Source organism: Doryrhamphus excisus, linkage group LG16, assembly GCF_037039965.1.
Source record: "Doryrhamphus excisus strain RoL-2023G ecotype Guam linkage group LG16, RoL_Dexc_Guam_v1.1, whole genome shotgun sequence".
Classification (NCBI taxonomy): Eukaryota; Metazoa; Chordata; class Actinopteri; order Syngnathiformes; family Syngnathidae; genus Doryrhamphus; species Doryrhamphus excisus.
This window is the reverse complement of record NC_136372.1, coordinates 2,403,053-2,423,206: the sequence shown is the minus strand read 5'-3', so window position 1 is coordinate 2,423,206 and position 20,154 is coordinate 2,403,053. Positions and strand designations below refer to the sequence as shown.

General features: G+C 45.3%; 1 protein-coding gene and 1 long non-coding RNA gene across 4 annotated transcripts in view; one reads left to right on the top strand and one right to left on the bottom strand.

Moving 5' to 3' along the window:
* Positions 1-775: 775 nt before the first annotated feature.
* The window catches only part of LOC131103494 (uncharacterized), a 35,089-nt gene continuing 15,710 nt past the window's right edge, over positions 776-20,154 (bottom strand). For both annotated transcript variants that reach the window (XR_013629986.1, XR_013629987.1), the window contains exons 3-4: positions 11,096-11,184; positions 776-825 (exon numbers count right to left, since the gene is read on the bottom strand). This is a non-coding gene — a long non-coding RNA (uncharacterized LOC131103494). The remainder of the gene's footprint in view (positions 826-11,095; positions 11,185-20,154) is intronic.
* neurod2 (neuronal differentiation 2) lies at positions 6,489-9,981 on the top strand. 2 transcript variants are annotated; one of them, XM_058049810.2, is made up of 2 exons: positions 6,489-6,754; positions 8,003-9,979. In XM_058049810.2, the coding sequence occupies exon 2, from the start codon at positions 8,014-8,016 to the stop codon at positions 9,088-9,090; it is 1,077 nt and encodes a 358-aa protein (XP_057905793.2). In that variant the 5' UTR covers positions 6,489-6,754; positions 8,003-8,013; the 3' UTR covers positions 9,091-9,979. The 2 variants fall into 2 exon arrangements, with proteins under 2 accessions (XP_057905793.2, XP_057905796.2); XM_058049813.2 differs by having other exon boundaries at positions 6,493-6,651; positions 8,003-9,981.

The following is a 20,154-nucleotide window of genomic DNA, read 5'->3' as shown; positions in this document are numbered from 1 at the left end:
AGATCCAACACATCATATTGTATGTATATATTAGATGTATGAATTTTGGATGATGTGTTGCAAGAAACAAGGGGGTGGAGGTTCTACCAGGTGGTGCAATAAGCTGGTATAACCGTAGGGGATTTCGGGGGAACAAACATTATGGCAGAGGGTGAAATATTCCATCAGCCGGATCACAGAGAGGCTTTGTGTTGATGAAACAGGTGTCCCAGGTGTCCCTCTGATTGAATGTGATTCATTGCAGGGGGCGCAGAGGGCTGTCAATCAGCACCTCGTTTGACCCCCCTCCGCCTCACCTCAATAATCTTCTTATATAACATATTATCAAACAATAAACAGGTGCTACTTTTGTGCTCGGCATAACATGAGAAGTGCACTACCTGCTGGCTCATTGAGGTACTGCAGCTACATATTCACGATTGAGAAGTGCTGACCACAACTTCAAAATTTTCATTTCGCCTTTAAAGAAACGGGAAAATCCGCAGTATAGACATACCTCTTGAATCAAAAGTGATCCAATACTGTACTACATAAGTAAAGTGCGACATTTTGTGTTGTTGTGACGTACCATCATGTCGTCATCGCCTACGTGGGCTGTGTCTTCCTCCCAATTATCTTTTGGCATGGTCGTGCCGTCTGAAATTTAAGTAGGGTTTTTGTCAGTTTGTGTAATCAAAGAGCAACATGGAACTACGAGACTGTCTAGAATTTGAGTCTAGTGACTCAATCGGCACAAACACAGTAAACTCAATCGAAAGGTCTGCTGCTCAGCTACCTGTGGCCGCCATTTTCCTTCAACTTCAGGTGATGTTACATCTTGTTTCTCTGGAAAAAAACAAACAAACAAACGAAGAAAACCTTTAGAATTATGCTCTGGAATGTTCAGGTTAGTTTTACACTGCATGTCTTCATCTATTTATTTTTGTTTTCCAACTCGGTGTGTTTTGATTCACTTCCGGTATTTCTTCTTCGACTACTCTGTCAGGCGATAACATCTTCCACTTTGTTCGGGATTGGAGGGTAAACTCAGTATAACTGGATTGCACCGTTGTACTAGTTCAAGCTTTTTCTTCTAGCTTTAAAACATATGATAGTTTGGTTTCCTTTCTTTCTGTTTTTTACTGCTCCTTTTATGTACTGATAAAGTTTTTGCTATGTTGGTTGAAGTCTTCATAGAGCGTCAGTTGCAAATAAATTACGCTAGAGGGCAGCAGACAGCTACTATTGAACTATTCGAGTTAAGAGTCCCTCATTTATGACTGACAGCCGGGGTCCTTGAATTTGAGGTACCCGTTTAATATTTTTAAAAAAGTACTATTGAAGTTCTATGTTGATAATAAGTTACTCTTATGTCGTTGTGGCTGCATCCAAACTGAGATGTCATTTGTTTATATGGAAAGGGCAGAGACAGTTGGATGTATTTATGTCTCTTTTAGAAATTTGAGAAATGCAAGAAATGTCGTTTGAGTGCACGCTTGCCCAGGGTGGGGTCTCCTCGATGTAGCAGGTGGGAGACACGGCGGACGTGGCAGTGGGGCAGTGATTTAATTAGCACCCTCTACCCCCTCCAGTCCTTCACTCATAGCATCAATAATGCATGGCCCCTTGTTTCCACTGCCATAATTAATCCTCTCTTACTATAATTAAAAGCCAAAAAAATCCCACAAGATGCTTCGGCTTGGCCCGGCGCGGGGCCGGCTTGGCACAGGAACTGATGGAAAAAGTCTTCAGCCTCTCGCGCACCCCGCAGACTGACAGACAGACGTGGAAGTTCAACAGCATCCGGCCTCTTCTCTAAACCACGTCATCTTGAAAGCGGAGCATGAAAGACTGAACTAGGGTGCTTCACGTCCTGTCACATGATAGCAGGTAGGTGCATCAACGCAAAAACACACTAAAGCACACATCATCATCATCATCATCATCATCATCCTTGATGACGTTTGTGTCTGTTGCAGCCAAGCCAAACGAGCAGGCAGGTTGGGGTGGAGCTTACTGATGCTGCAATTAAGGACCGCACTGTCTGGGCGAGCTAACAAGAATGAATATTTCAGTCCACGGATCTCCATGTGTGGTGGGGGCCTGGCACACCTACACACACACACATTGACAGATCTTACCAAGGCTGCCAGAATCATTCACCTCCCAAACACAGATGCCACAATTATCACATCAGCTTCACTGTGCAAACCATGCCAACTGTTAGATGCGTTGTACCCCTTCAACAATGGATGTGGAGAGGGAACACGCCCCTGTTGAAATAGATGCTTTCTCTCATGAAAAAAAAAAAAACACCATGAATAATAATCTGACATATAACCTGTAAAATTCCATCAAGGACAAAACAAATATGTCGGGGCCGGGGTGTCCAAACTTCTTGTACCAAAGATTGAAGGAAAGATTCAGGGGGCAACTTGAACACTTTAGGATGCTGGAAGCCATCTCATTGAAATATATGCTAAGCTATCTTAGCTTTGATTAATCATATAATAACAATGCATATCGTTAATAATGAATTTTAGTTTTGGGGGTGACCCGAAGGCGGAGATGGCCTTGCATTTGGACACATTTGGAGCATGTTGCCTGTACGTCACATTTGACCAGCAACAGGGTAAAACCAAAATATATTCACGACAAAGTGTATGGAGTAATACCTCAAATTAGAGAGCTGTCATTATTTTATCCAAATGTCCTTATGTGATGGCACAATGACCCCCCCACCCCACCCAACCCCACAAAAAGCCATTTTTTCCCTTCAATTTGAAACTATGTACACACATCTTAACATAGCATTCCATACCAGTTGATATTAAAATGCTAGAAATCTAATTTCTGTTATTTTCATAGCATTAAAGAGAAAAAAAAATAATTTTAGATGGGTGTTCACTTTCTGCACCCGCTCTATATGAATATGCATCCCAGCAGTGGCGAGCGTGCGACTCCTATTGTGGGCGTTGGTGCAAGTCTGCTTGGCCGCACGCCAGGGAGCGACACAGCTGGCAGAGCAAGAGGGGTGAGGGTGTGAGGAGGGGAAGGAGGGGAGTGGAGGGTGGGGTGGGGTTTCACTTGCCACCTAAATTTAATCCGCCTCTACCTTTCTCACCTCGACCCGCTCTGGCCTGCCAGTCGCCGCCGCTTTGTCGACTCGGCACGTACTGAATGTGTAGCCCTTCCTCCCTGAAAGCCTCCACCCTCCCCCTGCCCCTCCTCAGACGTCCTCTGCCCCATCTCCACTTGATTTATCGCTCTAAAATACCACTGCACTAATTAGTCAAGTAATTAATTAATAGGCATTTGCATTTGTGCATATGCAATTAAGAGAGGGCTGGTGAAAGGAAAGTGCAGATGGGGTCCGGGACGCTTGAGTGTGTGTGTGTGTGTGTGTAATAGGTCCAGAAAGACAAGAGAAGTGCAGGTCGTCACCTTGCAATGTCTGAAAGAGGAAAGGATGGAGGACCGGGGGGCGGAATATGAGGGGTGCGAGAGAGGGGGGTGTTGACAAAAGTAAAAAAAGAAGGCGTGGCTTGATGCCTTTGAGGGTCTCCTGGATGTCATTCGGAAGGGAAAGGAGACGTGTAGAAATGCATTTCACAAAGAGGACGAGTTTTTGATTAGATGCGCTTCGTGTAGCGAAAGCAACAGCAGGTCCCCCCCACCCCTTACCCCCAACCCCCACTTGTGACTAATCTATGTACAAACAGAATACAAAGTCATTTAGGATATCTTCATTCCAAAACGAAAATTCGCTCAGAAGTTGCGTGTGAATTCTATAAGAGCCAAAATAGCAAAGTAATCACAGCATATCATAGCAATCCTCAGAGAGTCCAAGAGTGTCCATGATAAGGGGTTACTGTTACCGGGGTTACTGAGACAGCACTCTGCAAGACGCTCCACTCCACTCATGGATGGCTGTGGGCTGTGATCGAGCTAGCAACAAGTGATCGGCTTTTGTGATCGGCGTTGTTCGAAGACCCGCCATGACACTCCACGGAGACTGACATTTAGGTACCATTTGGTTTTATGTGAATTGAACTACATTTTTGGCACCCATCACTAGTTTGGGTTGTGAAATACTTCGGGCGGCTGCACGGTGGTAAGTGGTTAGCACAGAGGCCTCACAGCTAGGAGACCCGAGTTCAATTCCACCCTCGGCCATCTCTGTGCCTCCAAAAAGACAGCTGGGATAGGCTCCAGCACCTCCTGCGACCCTCGTGAGGATAAGCGGTAGAAAATGAATGAATGAATGAATTGGGGCAGCCATTTTGTTCAATGATTGTGAGAAGTGGGGTTGCTATTAGGCGCATTGGTAGCATTTGGTAGCATTAGCATTTAACATTTTCTTGGGCGGGGTGTACCATAACATCAGTGCTCCTGTGCAAGCGTTCCAAAAACAAGCGCTCCCATTCTCCTCCTCCTCATCCTCCTCATCCGAGCCTCACTGATTGCACTCGCCTGGAGCCCGATGCTGGCTAAAGTCACGCTGTTGACATTTAGCATCTATTTTGGCAAGGTGACTCGAAGGTTGTTTGGGACTTGTTGAGAGTCTGCAGCCATGGACCAGCGCCCCTCCTCCTCCTCCTATACTCCTCCTCCTCCTCCCTGTCCCTGCATCTCCTCCACTTGGCACCACTTGGCTGGCATGGAGGCCCCTTTATTCTCCCTCCACACACACACACAGACAGAGAGCCATAGGTTAGCTGGTGTGCTTCCAGTTTGCCATCCCTCCATCCCAAAAGGGATGGCGGACACATTAGTGAATCGTCACGGCTTCCTCGACACCCACTACCAGGATGACCCCCCCCCCCCCCCCCATCGCAATCCACCGAACACTCAGTCTGTGGATGCCACGCCATCCGGACACCACGCCGCCACGTTCCCTCAGCGCCGCGACTCCACACGACGAGCCAAATTGGACGCGGCGCGGTCATCGAGCTCATTTCTCCCGCATTAACTCCACTAATGTGCTCTAAATAGAGATCTCAGGGCTGGGACGGACAAAGCAGACGCACGCCGCAAGACGGGACATACCGGGGCATGCGGAGCCACGCCCCTCTTCTTCATTGTTTGGATTCCCCCCGAGTGGGCGTCCACACCTGGGTCCCACTCTCTCTCTCTCTCTCTCTCGCTCTATCACCCCCTTAAGACACCAGCAAACACTTAGCTGCGGAAGTATTTGGACAGTGACACACTTTTTAGCATTTATGCTATTTTTAGGAATTTATGTAAAACATGACCAATCGGGCAGGGGGTTCAAATTCCGGCCTGCTGGTTATTTGGAGCACACAGCTTGTACATTTACCGGCCCTGGGCATATTCTAAACAGGAAATTAACACCGGAATAATTCCAAATTACTTGCAAGTATCATTAAAATGAGATGTACGTTGTGTTAGCATAGCCTTTACTACAATACATTACTTTGCTTTTGGTGTAATTAAGTAAACAGAAGGTAAAGCTATGTTACCCTCTTCTGCACCCTGTATATGCTAGCGGCCCCGCCTCAAACCAAGTAGACCAAGAGACTGTATGAATGACAAAAAGACTCACTCCGTTCATGCCATTGTTCAACGAAACAAACGCACCAATGCGCTGAAACAAGTGACTAAACCAAAAAAAAAAAAATTCCGCCACATACATCATCTTGTTGAACGTCTTCCCATGGGATTTGGAACATTCCTTGTCCTAATAATTTTGATCTTATTGGCAATTTTTTGTCAAGTGGGTCAGCAGAGTCGCAACAAACGAGGATTGGTTGTGCCGGGAAAACGCAATTTGATCCAATTAGGTAAATAAATAAACAATATGCCTTCTGCTCATGGCCTTAATGCACTTATAATGCATCCCCCCCCATACCCCCCCATGAGCCGCACCACTGGTGGATGCTGTGGCAGGCTTGAACCTATAGAGTTAATTGATGTAATTGTAGGATAAGCTGCCTACAGTATTATGCGGCCTTCTCCTCCAATGCTAAACTGATTAATTGCTTGTGTTAATATGATTTAATTGCGGGCGATCCGCTTAATGCACTTATGGCTGCAGTTGGCCCGCTTTCGTGACAATGCATCATGGCTTCCACGGAGGACTATTTGGATGCTATTTTTTAAGGAAGAAGAAAAAAGAAGGTTCAGGTCAAACATGTTTTTTTTTGTTGCTCCACCATTTTTATTAGTCTGTTTTTGCTGCCTTTTTTCTGGCTTTGTGCAGCACTAGTGTGGTGACAGATGGCGAAGCCCTCCTCCTCCTCATCTTCATCCTCCACCTTCTCTCTCTCTCTCTCTATCTCTCTCCATCTCTCTCACTCTACCCCTCCAGGGAGGCCAAATCTCTCCGAATGCGAGCGCATGTCAATCACCGGGCCCCTCATGTGATGGCTCTTGCCGGTGACGTGCAGCCATATGGGCGCTGGCATCGCAGCCTTATAGCTGGTATGTAACCTCCATCATCCTCTCTCTCTCTCTCTCTCTCCCTCTCTCTCTCCGTTTCTCTTCCACCTCGCACACTCACTCTCTCACTCCCTCTCTTGCAGGGACGCACGCTTTCTTTCGGGGAGGGGGGGGAAGAGACGCCAGTGAAGGAAGAGCCAGAGCTCCGCTCGCACCTGCACGCCGACACGGAGCGACGCTTCGGTCCTCCCTGAAGATGGTCTAAAAACGGTTGTTGTTTTTTTTTTCCTATCCTGTTTTGGTACTCCCCCCACCCCCTTTTCCTTCCTCCTCCCTTCTCGTCACCCATCCCGCGAGAAGACCTCGAGCCCAGGTGAGTCCCGCAAGCTACACTGAGATGCATGGAAAAAAAAAACTGCAGTTATCCCATACGCGAGCGTTCCCTGAACGCACCTTTCCTCGCCGAATTCATTCAATCAAATTGTTTGCGCGTATTTTTATCTCTCTGTAAACTTTGTCAAAACGACAAAAAATTAAAGTAACATTAAATGGGAACGTTAAAGTAAATTACAGCATCGATTTTTCTTTAAAAAAATGAACATTTTATGTGCATGTTTTGCGCATTAAAAAGACGACGCCACTGCCTAGTGGATGTTTTTTGTTTTTTTTTTTACTGTAAAAGTACATCGTCACGACACACCTTCTTTAAGTGAAATGTCCCTGCTGCATTGCTGTAGCCCCACGGCAAAAGCGAGTATATATTTAACGAGCCCTAAAAGCCTACGAGCAACATTTCCATCTGTTAAAAAAAAAAAAAAAAAAAAAAAACCGCTAGCGCCTCTTTGCATAACGAATTAGGTGTGAAATCTATTTGGTGTAAACGTGCACGCTGCATCATGCACGCTCTGTTAATTAAACGTTGTTTGCTTTTTAATTGAGGCAAATGCAGCCGTGTGTGAGATTTTTAAAAGTAGATTTTTTTTGTCCCCCCCCCCCAACCCAACACCTCTACATAGAGATAATTACTCCTTAATGGCAGCCTATATACTGTTTTTGACCTCCTTGTATTTAAAAGACGTCAAAAATTATTAATAAAATGAAAATGTTTGGAATTGTCGAATTCTTATTTTAATATATTAAATTAGATTATTTTGGTGGTCATTTTAAGCGTGATAAAATATCTTGTTGTGGTTTATAAACGTCACGTGGTGTTAAAATACCAAGAATAGTCTAAATATAATTCAAAAATGTTATTTATAGAGTAGAATGAACCTACTAAAACACTGTAATTGTATCCTATATGTTTTCGCTTATTGTATTAATTTAACGATCATAATAAAATTTTAATGAAAATAATCATTTTTAAAAAGCAGTCCAACGAGAAGATGTTGGGGTTGAATAGTGTTGGAATGCAGCCAGGAGTGGATGTGGGCGGTGTGTGTGTGTGTGAAGGGTCTCCCCTCCCGCCTGCTCCCTCATGGGACCTGTAGTGTGGGCCCTCGCCGGTGGGACCCCCGCCCAACTCTAGAGGACACGGCTGGTCACACGGATGTTAGACATGCAAAGTGATGTTCTGGTTTTGCGTCCATTCGGACTCACTGTGTGCCTCCCCCGCCCCCAGAGCCCCCCAAAATGTTGACGAGGCTTTTCAGCGACCCCTCGCTGCTCCCCGACGTGCAGAAATACTCGGGCTGGGCCGAGGACAGCGACGGCGACGACGGCAAGCTGAAAGACGACGAAGCAGACCCGGACGCCCACGAGGACGACATGGACGATCTGAGGGGAGACAGCCGGACCCACTCGGAGCACGCCGGTGAGGACGACGAGGACGACGAAGCAGAGGATGACGACGACGGTGAGGACACGGAGGGGGAGCGCCCCAAGAAGCGGGGCCCCAAGAAGCGCAAGATGACGCAGGCCCGCATCGAGCGCTCCAAGTTGCGGCGCATCAAGGCCAACGCCCGGGAGCGGACCCGCATGCACGACCTGAACTCGGCGCTGGACAACCTGCGTAAGGTGGTGCCGTGCTACTCCAAGACGCAGAAACTGTCCAAAATCGAGACGCTGCGCCTGGCCAAGAACTACATCTGGGCCCTGTCGGAGATATTGCGCTCGGGGAAGCGTCCAGACCTGGTGTCCTACGTGCAGACCCTGTGCAAGGGTCTCTCCCAGCCCACCACCAACCTGGTGGCCGGCTGCCTGCAGCTCAACTCCCGCAACTTCCTCACAGAGCAGCCGTGCCCCGACGGCGCCCGCTACGGCTCGGGTTCCTTCTCCATGCACTCGTACCCCTACCAGTGCGCCCGCCTGTCCAGCCCCCACTGCCGCCAGGGCTCGAACTCGCACCCGCTGGGCTCGCACGGCTACTGCCCGGCCTACGACTCGGTGTACGGCGGCAGCGGCTCCCCGGAGTACAACAGCCCCGAGTACGAGGGGCCCATCAGCCCGCCGCCCCTGTGCATCAACGGCAACTTTTCCCTCAAGCACCAGGGCTCGGCATCCCCCGACAACGACAAGGCGTACCACTACTCTATGCATTACTCCGGCCTGCCCGGATCCAGGCCCGGCGCCGCCCACAACCTGGTGTTTGGCTCCTCCGGGGCCCGGAGCGGCATTCACTCGGAAAACGTCCTGCCTTACCACGACATGCACTTACATCACGAGCGGGCCCCCGGCTACGAAGAACTCAACGCCTTTTTCCACAACTAGAAGGAGGCGTGGCGTGGCGTGGCGTGGCGTGGCGTGGCGTGGCGTGGCGTGGCGCGGCACAGCGCCTTGCTATCCACAATCTGACCACTTGAGTTCTTTCTTTTTATGGGATAAAGATGTGAGTGCTTTTCTTTGACTTCATCCAGCATTCCCTTCTTGTTGTTTGCAATCGTCAGGGAAACGACGGCGGGGAGGCGACGCACACGAAACACAATGTAACTAATTGACACCACAGAGAGATTTTCAAGTATTCATGGTATTTTTTCATTATTATTTATTTGAAAGATGTACTTTGTATTTGTGTTGGTGCCTATTTGCAGTTTTTTTTTGACTCCCCAAAAAAAGAAGAAATGAACCTACATTGTGTGTTTTTTTTTTATTGCTTTTAAAATAAATTTAAGAAGGGAACAAAATAGAGATAAATGAGGCTACTTGAGCTGTTCTTTTTTATTTTGTTGTTGTTTGGCATCTATGCAAAAGCAGATGTGACCACACACACACACACTTTTAAAAAGTATACTTTTATCGATTTTTTTTTGTTATTTATTATCACTCCTTTAAGTGAACCATTGCACTGTTTTATTTATTTGTGTTATTTTACATTTTAATTTATTGATTTATTTATTATTGCTGCACGTCTATTTATTATTATGTGGTTTTTCTGTAATTAATGTGAATAGTTAATGGACATGAAGGGATCCCATGTGCTTATTTATTAATTTTCCATCCAGTCTTTCAACTTTGTATTCAATCAACTGTGTGGTTAAAAAAATGTAATAAAATGACAATAAGCGATATTGTGCAACTTGTTTATTTCTCATAGGCTAATTCTCATTATTATGATTATTATTTTGAAGGATCACAATGTTTAAATAAGACAGCCAGCCTGTTGCTTTATCTCAATCTAATTGGGCCAGATTTTACCTAAACGTGCAGGCTTTGTGGGGGCCACAACCTGCAGCAGGAGCCCCCTCAGAGTCACCCCCCAGGGAGCAGCTTTGGGAGGCCATGTTGGCATCCTTCTCCAGTGCAGGAGAGAACTTGGTGCCAAAAGTGGAGATGTTTCTGCCAGATATCTCCATTTATTCATTTATTACAAAAGAGTCGTTTAAAAAAAATGAGAGTATTTATACGGAGAAATATTTCTTTGGGGAAGCTGGGATTTGGCGAGGCTCATGAGCAACGGTCAATGATGCGTTCAAGGTCAGCTGGGTAATCACCACGTTTTTTTTTTTTTGCACCTCCAAAGAACGTTTTTGTGTAGCTGATTCATTCCAATATATTATATTATAAAATATTTGTAATTGTACATATAAAGACATTAATCTTATATTATTATTATGCTTATTGTTATATTTCGACATTCAAACAATACATATTTATTTAAACTCAATTCATTTCAACAGATATGTTGTTTATTATTGGCTTTTGCATTATGCAGTGTGTAAAACCTAAGAAAAGTATTGCATGACGATAATTGAATTTTACGAGGCACACAAACTGTACATATCATGTACATATCATGCCCGCGTGCGTTGGCTTGGCCAATGAAAAAGGGGGCATCCGTTGCCACCTCGGCTGGGTTTGGAGCTGTGCCCCAGGACCCATATGTTCCCCCCAAAAGTCACACACACACGCACACACACACAAGCACGCGCATTGTGACCACCTTAGCACACCACACCACGAGGCCCACTTTGGCCCCTTGAACGCAGCATTGTTTTAAAACTATATATACAGCACAACGAGCAGTTTCTTTGTTTAATTCGATAAAATCCGTCATTTTCGTTTCATTTTTATTTTCTGTGCTGCATTTTTGGCGTTAAAAAACATTTTTTGTTGTGCTGTATTCTTTTGGCCTTTAACCCTTGGTAAATTTCACTCCAGAAAATTAGTACCCCACGCCACGTGGTTTGATATTTACATTTAAAAAAAAAAAATCTAATTATATTGAGAACGATTTTTAAGGTTTAAACTTTATCTTTATTATAATGACTTCACGTACCTATACACGATTGGCTGGGATGGGGATCACGTGACTCCTACGCCGCCTTTTGATGCATTTATTTCCGCTGCAATGTTGGCTCCTTTTTCCTTTGAAGAGATGAGACAAACATGTCAGATGCTGCTAAATGCTAAAATGACGACTAGATGTTGGCTTGCTTTTAGGAAACATCAGTGCTTTGCTTCAAAATGGACGAAACAAAAAACAAAACAAAAAAAAAAATACAGCATAGTTCTCCTCTGTTTTGATGACTCTGTTTGGACCATAGTCAGGTCCACTATAGTCCAACGTGTGTGTGTGTGTGTGTGTGTGTGTGTGTGTGTGAGCTCCGTGGCTGCGGAGGAGAACCGAGCCAAGTCCCTTAATGTTCCCCAGCAGCAGCAGCAGTCCACGGGGCCAAAATGGGAGTGTTGGGAGTGAGAGAGAGAGAGAGGGGGGGGGGTCCATGTTTCCTTGCTGAATTTTTGGGAGCATCTGTTCATTATCATGGCACACACACACGGCTTTATCAATAACGTACACATTTGCACTTTATTTCATATTAAAGGCACGTGCACTTTACAATAGTCCGCTTGTTTTGCCGCAGCTTCATTTTTTCCGCAATCTTCCCTGAATAATTTTTGCATATTTTTTTTTTTAGTCTTACTTAAACTTGCAGTGACACTGTGTGTGTGTGTGTGTGTGTGTGTGTGTGTGTCGGAGGAAAAAGTGAGTGCAGACATCTCGCTGTTTAAATTATCATGTCGGTGCCCACTCTTTTTCTCACTCAACTTGAGAGGAGTGTTTGTCCGACATAGCAGTCAATAGTGCCATGAGCAAAATGTCACAAGTACAATGGTGTGAAGTCCAATTAGACATAGCAGAAATATTTTCATGTAATATCAGGAGTGTTTGCCTGCTTTCATGCTTTGTGTGTGTGTGTGTAAAAAAAATCTGCACAGAAAGTACCATAAAGCACACAAATTAAATTAATGTATGTGTGTGTAAAGTATGAAAATATATACACAGTAGTAGTGTCCAAACTTTTCTACTTTTATATACAGTATTTTTTTGTATTTACACATTTAAATACATTATCATTAATTATTGGAATGCTTTAGCTCCTCTTTTATTGGGTATCATTTTCATTTCTTATTTCTTATTATTCATTTGATCATGATATTATTAGTGTGTGCAAAATATGGACATACTGTATGTAGATATAAATGAAATAAATCTGAAATTAAATGTGTGTGTGTGACATTTGGGTAATCTGATGAGATTTGCAATCTGTTTGCGATTAAAAATGAAACAAAAAAAAAATTTTTTTTTTTTTTGGGGGGGGGGGGTCTCCTCTGCAATGGTGCAGGCAAAATTCCGCAACATCTGCTTGTTTGCGAAGTGAAGAAGAAGAGCTGCTGCGGGTCCAGCTTGGGGAGAGACCCCGGGGTGGGTGGGTGGGGGCTAGGGGTGGGAGGGGTTTGGGCCTCAGGTTGGCCGGTGGCCAAGAGGGTTGTGCAGGAGAGGTGAGGTGGGCTGTGGGGGGGTGGGGGGGAGCAACATCTGCCAGATGTGCAGGCATGAGGAGAAGAATTGTTCAGTCCAGAGTGAAAGTACACCTTCATCCTCATCCTCATCCTCCTCCTCCTCAGGGCATGCAGCAGAGGGTCAGAGAGGGTGGGGTCGGGGGGCGTGTCTGGCCTCTGTTTAGGAGGTTAAGTAGGAGGTGCACGGCGTTGCAACTGGATCAGAAGGGGGTGAAGGTGGTAGTGGTGGTGATGGGGAGGGGGGGTCGGTTGCTGGTCTGCACAGATGGCGTGTGCGCGTGCCCGTGAGCGTGCTCGTGTGTTATGATAGGGTTGGATGATGCCCTGGTCACATGGGCAGCAGTAATTGGCCTCCATATTGACCAGTTTGCAGCGCTAGGGGGGCGGGGGGTCTCCCAGCTGGACCTGTCACATGGCATCGCGTACACCTCACTGATCAGCCCCCCCACACCCACACACTTCCTTACCCATCCTCGCCCTCACCCACCATATGACCTCCACCCTTCATCACGCCAACCTCTCATTCACCTTCGGTTTCATGCCGCTTTGTCCATCACTTCCTGCTTCTGTCATCACTTCCTGCTCCAATCATTTCATTATCTCTACAACTCTGTCCTCCTGCTTTGTCCATCACTTCCTGCTCTATTGCTTATTTCCTGCTTCACTCATCACTTCCTGTTCCGATCATTTTCTCTTTTGGCAACCATTTCCTGTTCCATCAACAACTTCCCACTCTGTCCATCACTTCCTGCTCTATAGCTTATTTCCTGCTTCACTTATCACTTCCTGTGCTGATCATTTTCTCTCTTGGCAACCATTTCCTGTTCCATCAACAACTTCCCACTCTGTCCATCACTTCCTGCTCTATAGGTTATTTCCTGCTTCACTTATCACTTCCTGTGCTGATCATTTTCTCTCTTGGCAACCATTTCCTGTTCCATCAACAACTTCCCACTCTGTCCATCACTTCCTGCTCTATAGCTTATTTCCTGCTTCACTCATCACTTCCTGTTCCGATCATTTTCTCTTTTGGCAACCATTTCCTGTTCCATCAACAACTTCCCACTCTGTCCATCACTTCCTGCTCTATAGCTTATTTCCTGCTTCACTCATCACTTCCTGTTCCGATCATTTTCTCTTTTGGCAACCATTTCCTGTTCCATCAACAACTTCCCACTCTGTCCATCACTTCCTGCTTTGATCATCGCATCCTGTTCCCGCATGTCACTTCCTGCTTCCTCCGTTAATTCATCTATCACTTCCGCTTTTGGAATCGCTCTTCTATCCATGACTTCCTGCGTACATAACCTGTCAATCAGTTCCCGGTTGATCCAAAGCTTCCTGATCCGACCATCGCTTCCTACTTCATCCCTCACGTCATCTTAAATTGAACGATTTCCTGGTTTCCTAAGAATAGGCGTAATCAAACGGAACAGGACAAAGCAGGACAAAGCAGGACAAAGCAGGACAAAGCAGGACATTGGGAAATCCAAGCTGACTATTTGGAACATTAGCTATTCCAATTAGCTTCCGATAACAATAACACAAACGGTGGCAGTATGCATAGGGCTTCATTGTTCAGCACTTCCAGGCCTCACTGCCTTGTACGTTTTGCAGCGTGGGCACCACAGAGACCCCTCCGTGTATCTGACCAACTTCTAGCGTGGTATCACCCTCCCACCCGCCGCAGCCACAGAATGTGCGTGCGTGCGTTATTGTGTGTTTAGCCGCGAGATGCCCGACTGCGAGGAGTTAGCACTCGAGAGCGCCTCTCATCTCAGACTTGGCAGGGAAGGGTCTCGGGGTACGAGGAGAACAATCGTCTCTCCTGCGCTCCTGTCAGCCAGCAAACACACCACGCTGGCACTCGCTCAATGAAGGAATAGGGAAAAAAAAAAAAAAAAGAGTGGGATCGTGACAACAAGGCGGATGGACACACACACACACACACACACACACACACACACACACACACACACACACTTTTTCTTTTTATATGGACACATGAGGCCAGAACGTTGTCACAGACCTGATGGTGCCAACAAGGATTGTGGGACATGGACCTCATGAAAGTAGTCTGTAAAAATCATCAGGGTCTCATAACAGCAAAGAAGGGTGTGTGTGCCCCCCCCCCCCAACCCCACCCCACTATCTGGTTCGAGCATGCACAGGACTACACTATGGACAGTGGAACCACTTAAGTCCATGGAGACTCCATCCATCTAAAGCAGGGGTCTCAAACACGCGGCCCACTAGTTTGAGGCCCCCGCCTTGATATGAAAGTTTAATGTTAGTGCGGCCCCGCGCAAGTTTGATATGGATGCTGTATGGTATCATGTACCAGAAAAAATTATTACGTTTCATTAATGTTCATGTTAAAGGTTAAATAACTGTTAATAGTTATCCTCCCTATCCGTGTGGAAGTGGTAAGTTTTTGGCTATTTAAGTTTAAAGGAAATAACTTGAAGGCTACCGTTTAGGTCGCTAGCTCTCTAGTTTGCGAGTTAGCATGTGTCTCAAGACCCTGCAGTTGCGCAATATGTTGTAAATAAAAAGAGTATAAATGTGACTATAGTCGTGTTTTGTCATGTCTACAGGGCTCTAATAATGCTTTGCTCATTTTAATATGAAAAAAATAATTTGTCTACCCACCAACTATATGTGGTTTCTTAAGTTTTTATTATTATTATTATATTTATTTATTTATTACCGATTGATTAATTTTTTTTATTCTTGATTTGTTTATTTATTTTTCATCTTATTTTGTGTATAAAAATAAAAAGCAAGATATTTGAGAACAGTGGAATGTTTTATCAGAGCTTTTCTTGTAGAAAATCAGAACCAAAGCAAAGTTTATTCATTTTTCTGTTTTTAATAAATGCGTTTTTTTTTGGGGGGGGGGGGACCTGATGCGGCCCAGTCTCACCCAGACCCTAGCTCCAGTGGCCCCCAAGTAAATTGAGTTTGAGACCCCCTGATCTAAAGGATGGTTCTCCGGGGGACATTGTCTGCTTTTTACTGGCCCTCCGCATATTCTAAAAATAACGTTTTGGTTCGGTTTGGCCATTTTGATGTACTGACTTCAACTTTTTTGTATGCGGACCTCGGTAGAAAAACTCAACACAGCCGTGCACTCGAGGCTTTCCCTACACGTGTTTCTACATCTCTATAAGTGCTTCTAATGTCAAATTAATCGGACTTAATGGTAACAGTTTGACCCCGGGAACGGGTGATTTGTATTTAGATTATTTCCTATGGGAATAGTTTCAAGAACAGATTGTATTCGACTTAAGAGGCGGCACCGCACGTTCATGTGCGCCCTCCTTATGCGTGAGCGAGGATGAGGAGGTTGATGTTGAAGTGTGTGTCTGTGCGGCGATGAAGAGGAGAGAGGAGGTGGTGGTGGTGGGGGGGGGGTGTTTAGATTCTGTGACATCTGTTCATTACAACGAGAGTGTGTTTATTTTTATACAGCCACAAGCAGCGAGCTCGACTGGCACCGCTGGTTAATGTACCAGCCCGACACTGCAAATGAAATATTCACCAGCAGCAGGCAGAACGGGGGGAGAAGAAGAAGAAATAAAATAAAAGCCAGGAGAGGAAAGAGGACAAAGAGAGAGAAAAAAAAATCACTAACAGGAAAATCCACATAGAAATGCATTTTGAGTCGCCATTTTGGTGCAAATGGAGAGTGAAAACCTCAAAATGAGCCCAAAAAAATCATCTGAAAGTTAGTATTAGGAATGGAATATTTTCCCATTTGTTGTACATAAGAACAAAAATGTTGCAGTACTGCATACCCCCGCCACCCTAGTCAGAATAAGCGGTATAGAAAATGGATGAATACATGTTGCAGTATGACATATATAGAAGTAAAAATGATTAAATTATTAATCTTACGACCATTTATGGTCATAATTGCTCCGAAAAAGGCGGATATGCACACGTTATTTTGCCAGAAAAATATTATAACACGTCATTGTGTTTAATCTAGTCATTAAATATCATAAATGAAACATTGTGGTGTTTAAAAAATACAAATTTGATAGCAAAAATTGCAGCATTTTTCATCTAAAATTTGAATCCAAATTATGAATTTTAATTTTCAACAGTAGCACATAATAAATCCAATCATAACGACCCACCACACTTGAGCATCAACAAGACACCACCCCCCCTCCCTCTTCCGAACCCCCTTTGCCCTGCCCCAGCACTGGCCGGGCCCCACTCCCGGTGCTCCCGTGGGACGGCCTGCTCTGGAATGCCGCTCATGGGGAAGAATCTCGCTGCAGGCGCTCAATATGTCACACGAGTCTGTGGTGGGGGGGGGGGAGGCGGAGCAGCGAGCCACACGACGGGTGAGGGTGTGCAGTGGTTTTCAAGAAGGTGTCAGCATGTCCGTGTGTTCGAGTACGACATACGACACAACCCCCCCGCCCTCCCTTACAACCACCACCACCACCACGACCAGATTAACGGTTTAAAGGGTTCTGATTAACAGGCGGGCCGCTCTGGGCTGGGTGGGGAATTAGGGTTGCTGTGCTGCCGCACATTAGAGATTCATTAGTGTATGTGTACATAGTCGGTGCCAGGCCCTTACATACCCATGCCGCCCCCCCCCCGGACAAACACATTTCAACATTTAATCGAATTGGCACCGTTCGTATTTGTATATATTTGTATATTTGCAACCTAGACTCATATTAAATCAGAAAAACTAAGCCGATAAAACGTGCATTGCTGTTCCACACGGTTCCTGCGAGTCTCGGTAACGCACTTTCAAAATAAAATGTACAAAAATCAATCCTAAGGTAATACGCAAAGATTGAACGGCGGCTTCTTTACTGTATGTTTCAGGTGGGCGTCTCCCAAAGGCGGGTGCCCACAATCGGGGTGCCTGACTTAATGTCATGCAGGACAGTCGTTCGCCAGTCTGATGGCGGAACAGCTCGTTAGCGGCCATTAAACAATCTTTGAGGGAAGCGATGTCGGGACATTGTTCCAAGCAGATGATCGGCGACGGCGCAAAACCGCATCCTCTGTTTGAGCGAGGGCTTCAAACATGGCTTCTTTCACAACGCTTGTCGGACCAGCTGTCCTGCTTAGTCACAACCGCGCTCCTCAATGAGCAAACAACATGGCGGAGTTTGCTTCTGGGCATTCGGTTATTGTCTGACGGGGGGTGTTGGTGGGTTTGGAGGGCATTGGTAGAAGAAGACTTCTGGATTAACGGTGAAACGTCGTTGTCCAGTTGCCTCCAATCAATCTTTGCAGATTAGCATAACCTGGATGATTGACAATCTATAGGACATTTGGGGAGTAAACAGTGGAGATATTCTATGTTTCAATGCAAAGAAAAGTTACATATAACACTTTTATCATTCCAAGTTTTTTAATCCAATGAGGTCCATCAATCCAACAATCTAAATAATTAAGGATATAACCTACTGACAAGTGAAGAGTCAAAGTATGTGTACAAAATCTCAACAGAACTCATTAATCATGTCGGAGGTCCCCAGTCAATCTTAAATCGTGTATGCAACTAAGATTATTTCATATCTTTGCACAAATAAAATTAAGAAAATCCTATTTATAACTAGACTGCAACCCCTCCCCCCCCTCCCTTGTTTGTTTTGTTAGTTCCTGAAGTGCCAAGAGAGAAGCGAAGACACGGATTGACACCCCATCTCTCCTGCAAAGCCTCCCTCCTCCGCCTCGCCAGATTAAGGGATTAGCAGGCGAGGCAAAGCGCTAAAGCTGGCTAATTCTCACCCAAGCACACAGAGATGAGGCTACCCGGAGCCTCGCGCCTCCCCCCCCCCCCTTAGCGGGCCTCGGTGCAGCAGCTGTGTAAGAGCCACTTCTTACCACAGACGACAAACTTATGTACACTTTGACTGCAGGTATGTTATGCATTTTTTTATATTTGCTTTTAATCTGTGTCGCACGTCCATGTTTATGTTCCTTTTCCGGTTGGACTATTCCACAAAAATACTTTCCTTTATTTATGACCTCAGCTGTATTTGTTGTTGACGCGAGCTGTCGTGCATTCTGTTACAGGGGAAACTAATTTGATTGGTTTTGTCAAATGTAATTAAATGGAGCTGCCGCACCAGGCTTAGCGCGCAGAATGGAGAAATTACACATTTTACAGCACGCTTGATAATAATACCATTTGTCATGCTGTACATGATTAGAAAATACATCATTGTAATGTCCATATTTCAGTAGTAGCGTTAGCATCTATTTATACTTTTTGGCTCAAACAAGGTCATGCCTCACAGAGGCCTCACTCACCTCCATGTTTCAGTAGACTCCTACATCCAGCATCCCGATTGGCTCCTTCCTCCGTCACAGAAAACGGGGTTTCCTGAAGTGACACAAGCAAATATAATCCATTCTAGCTTCAACAAGTGTCCATTTTGGTGTCGGGAGGTACAATCTACACAAAGTTACTCTTTTTACACAGATTTATTACTACATAGTAGAGGTCTACACGAAGCGGCTGGCCCCACGGCTGGCCGGACTCCTAACGGCTAACGGGGCGGGGCGGACTGAAGAAATCTCAAGAACTATGGAAAACTAATATAAAAAATTATTGATAGCCTCATTTGTTTCTTGAAGGGTCACCTATATTGTCCATAATCCTTCCTTATATCATCTTTTTCACACAATTTATACTATTTTGGGGCGGGGCGGCCAAGGAAAAGCACAGCCGTGTAGACCTCTACTCCAAAGTAAAATAATGTTCTTTTTCATGGTTAAAAAAAACGTGTCAGGTGGGTGTGGTTACCATTAATAAATCTTGCCACGTTTTAATATAATGTAAATATTGATTTCAATTTTTGTGCTAAATAGTATTGTTGCGTTGCATGTTGTTTTTCTTGGTAAACTGGACAAATTAGCATTTGGAAAGTTAGCTTATTTGAGTTCTTTAATTGTTGTTTTTCCCCCAGTATATCAATGATCATGTATTTTCTCATCCCCAGTTGATATCCCACGGCATCCAAACATCAAAAGTTTGGAGTTATGAGTATTTTCTTCATGGAAGGGCTAAAAAATGCGTAGCAAACGGCAATGCTAATGGCGTCCTCGTGTGGCTCACTTCAGGTGTTGGTGTTTTATGGATGTGCAGGTGGGCTTGACACCATCCGTCTTCATGAAATGCAAGGAACTAAAAAAAATAAAAATACAAACTCATCAAAAGATAGCTGGCTTTGTGGGGGCGCTTCATTTGTTTTACAGGCCCGCCGGCAAATTTTATAACACCAGCCCTTTTAAAACAATCGTTGGCTGCTTGTGGAGTTTGACAAAGGTTGCAAATTTGGCGAGAGACACAAAGGCAACACAATGCGGCGCGGCGGCGAGAAGTAGATTTCCCCACGGCGTGCCATCACCTGCGCGCAAGCCCATTCATCTCAGGTTTGCGACGCACACTTTGGAGACCCGAACGCGGCACGGATACGGTAAACACGATGAAAGCGAAGGAGGGGAGGGCGGAGGGAGGGGTTGGTTGGGGGGGGGGAGGCCACG

Coding starts and splice junctions, on each gene's coding strand:
- neurod2 (XM_058049813.2), top strand. CDS start 8,014: ATGTTGACGAGGCTTTTCAGCGACCCCTCGCTGCTCCCCGACGTGCAG.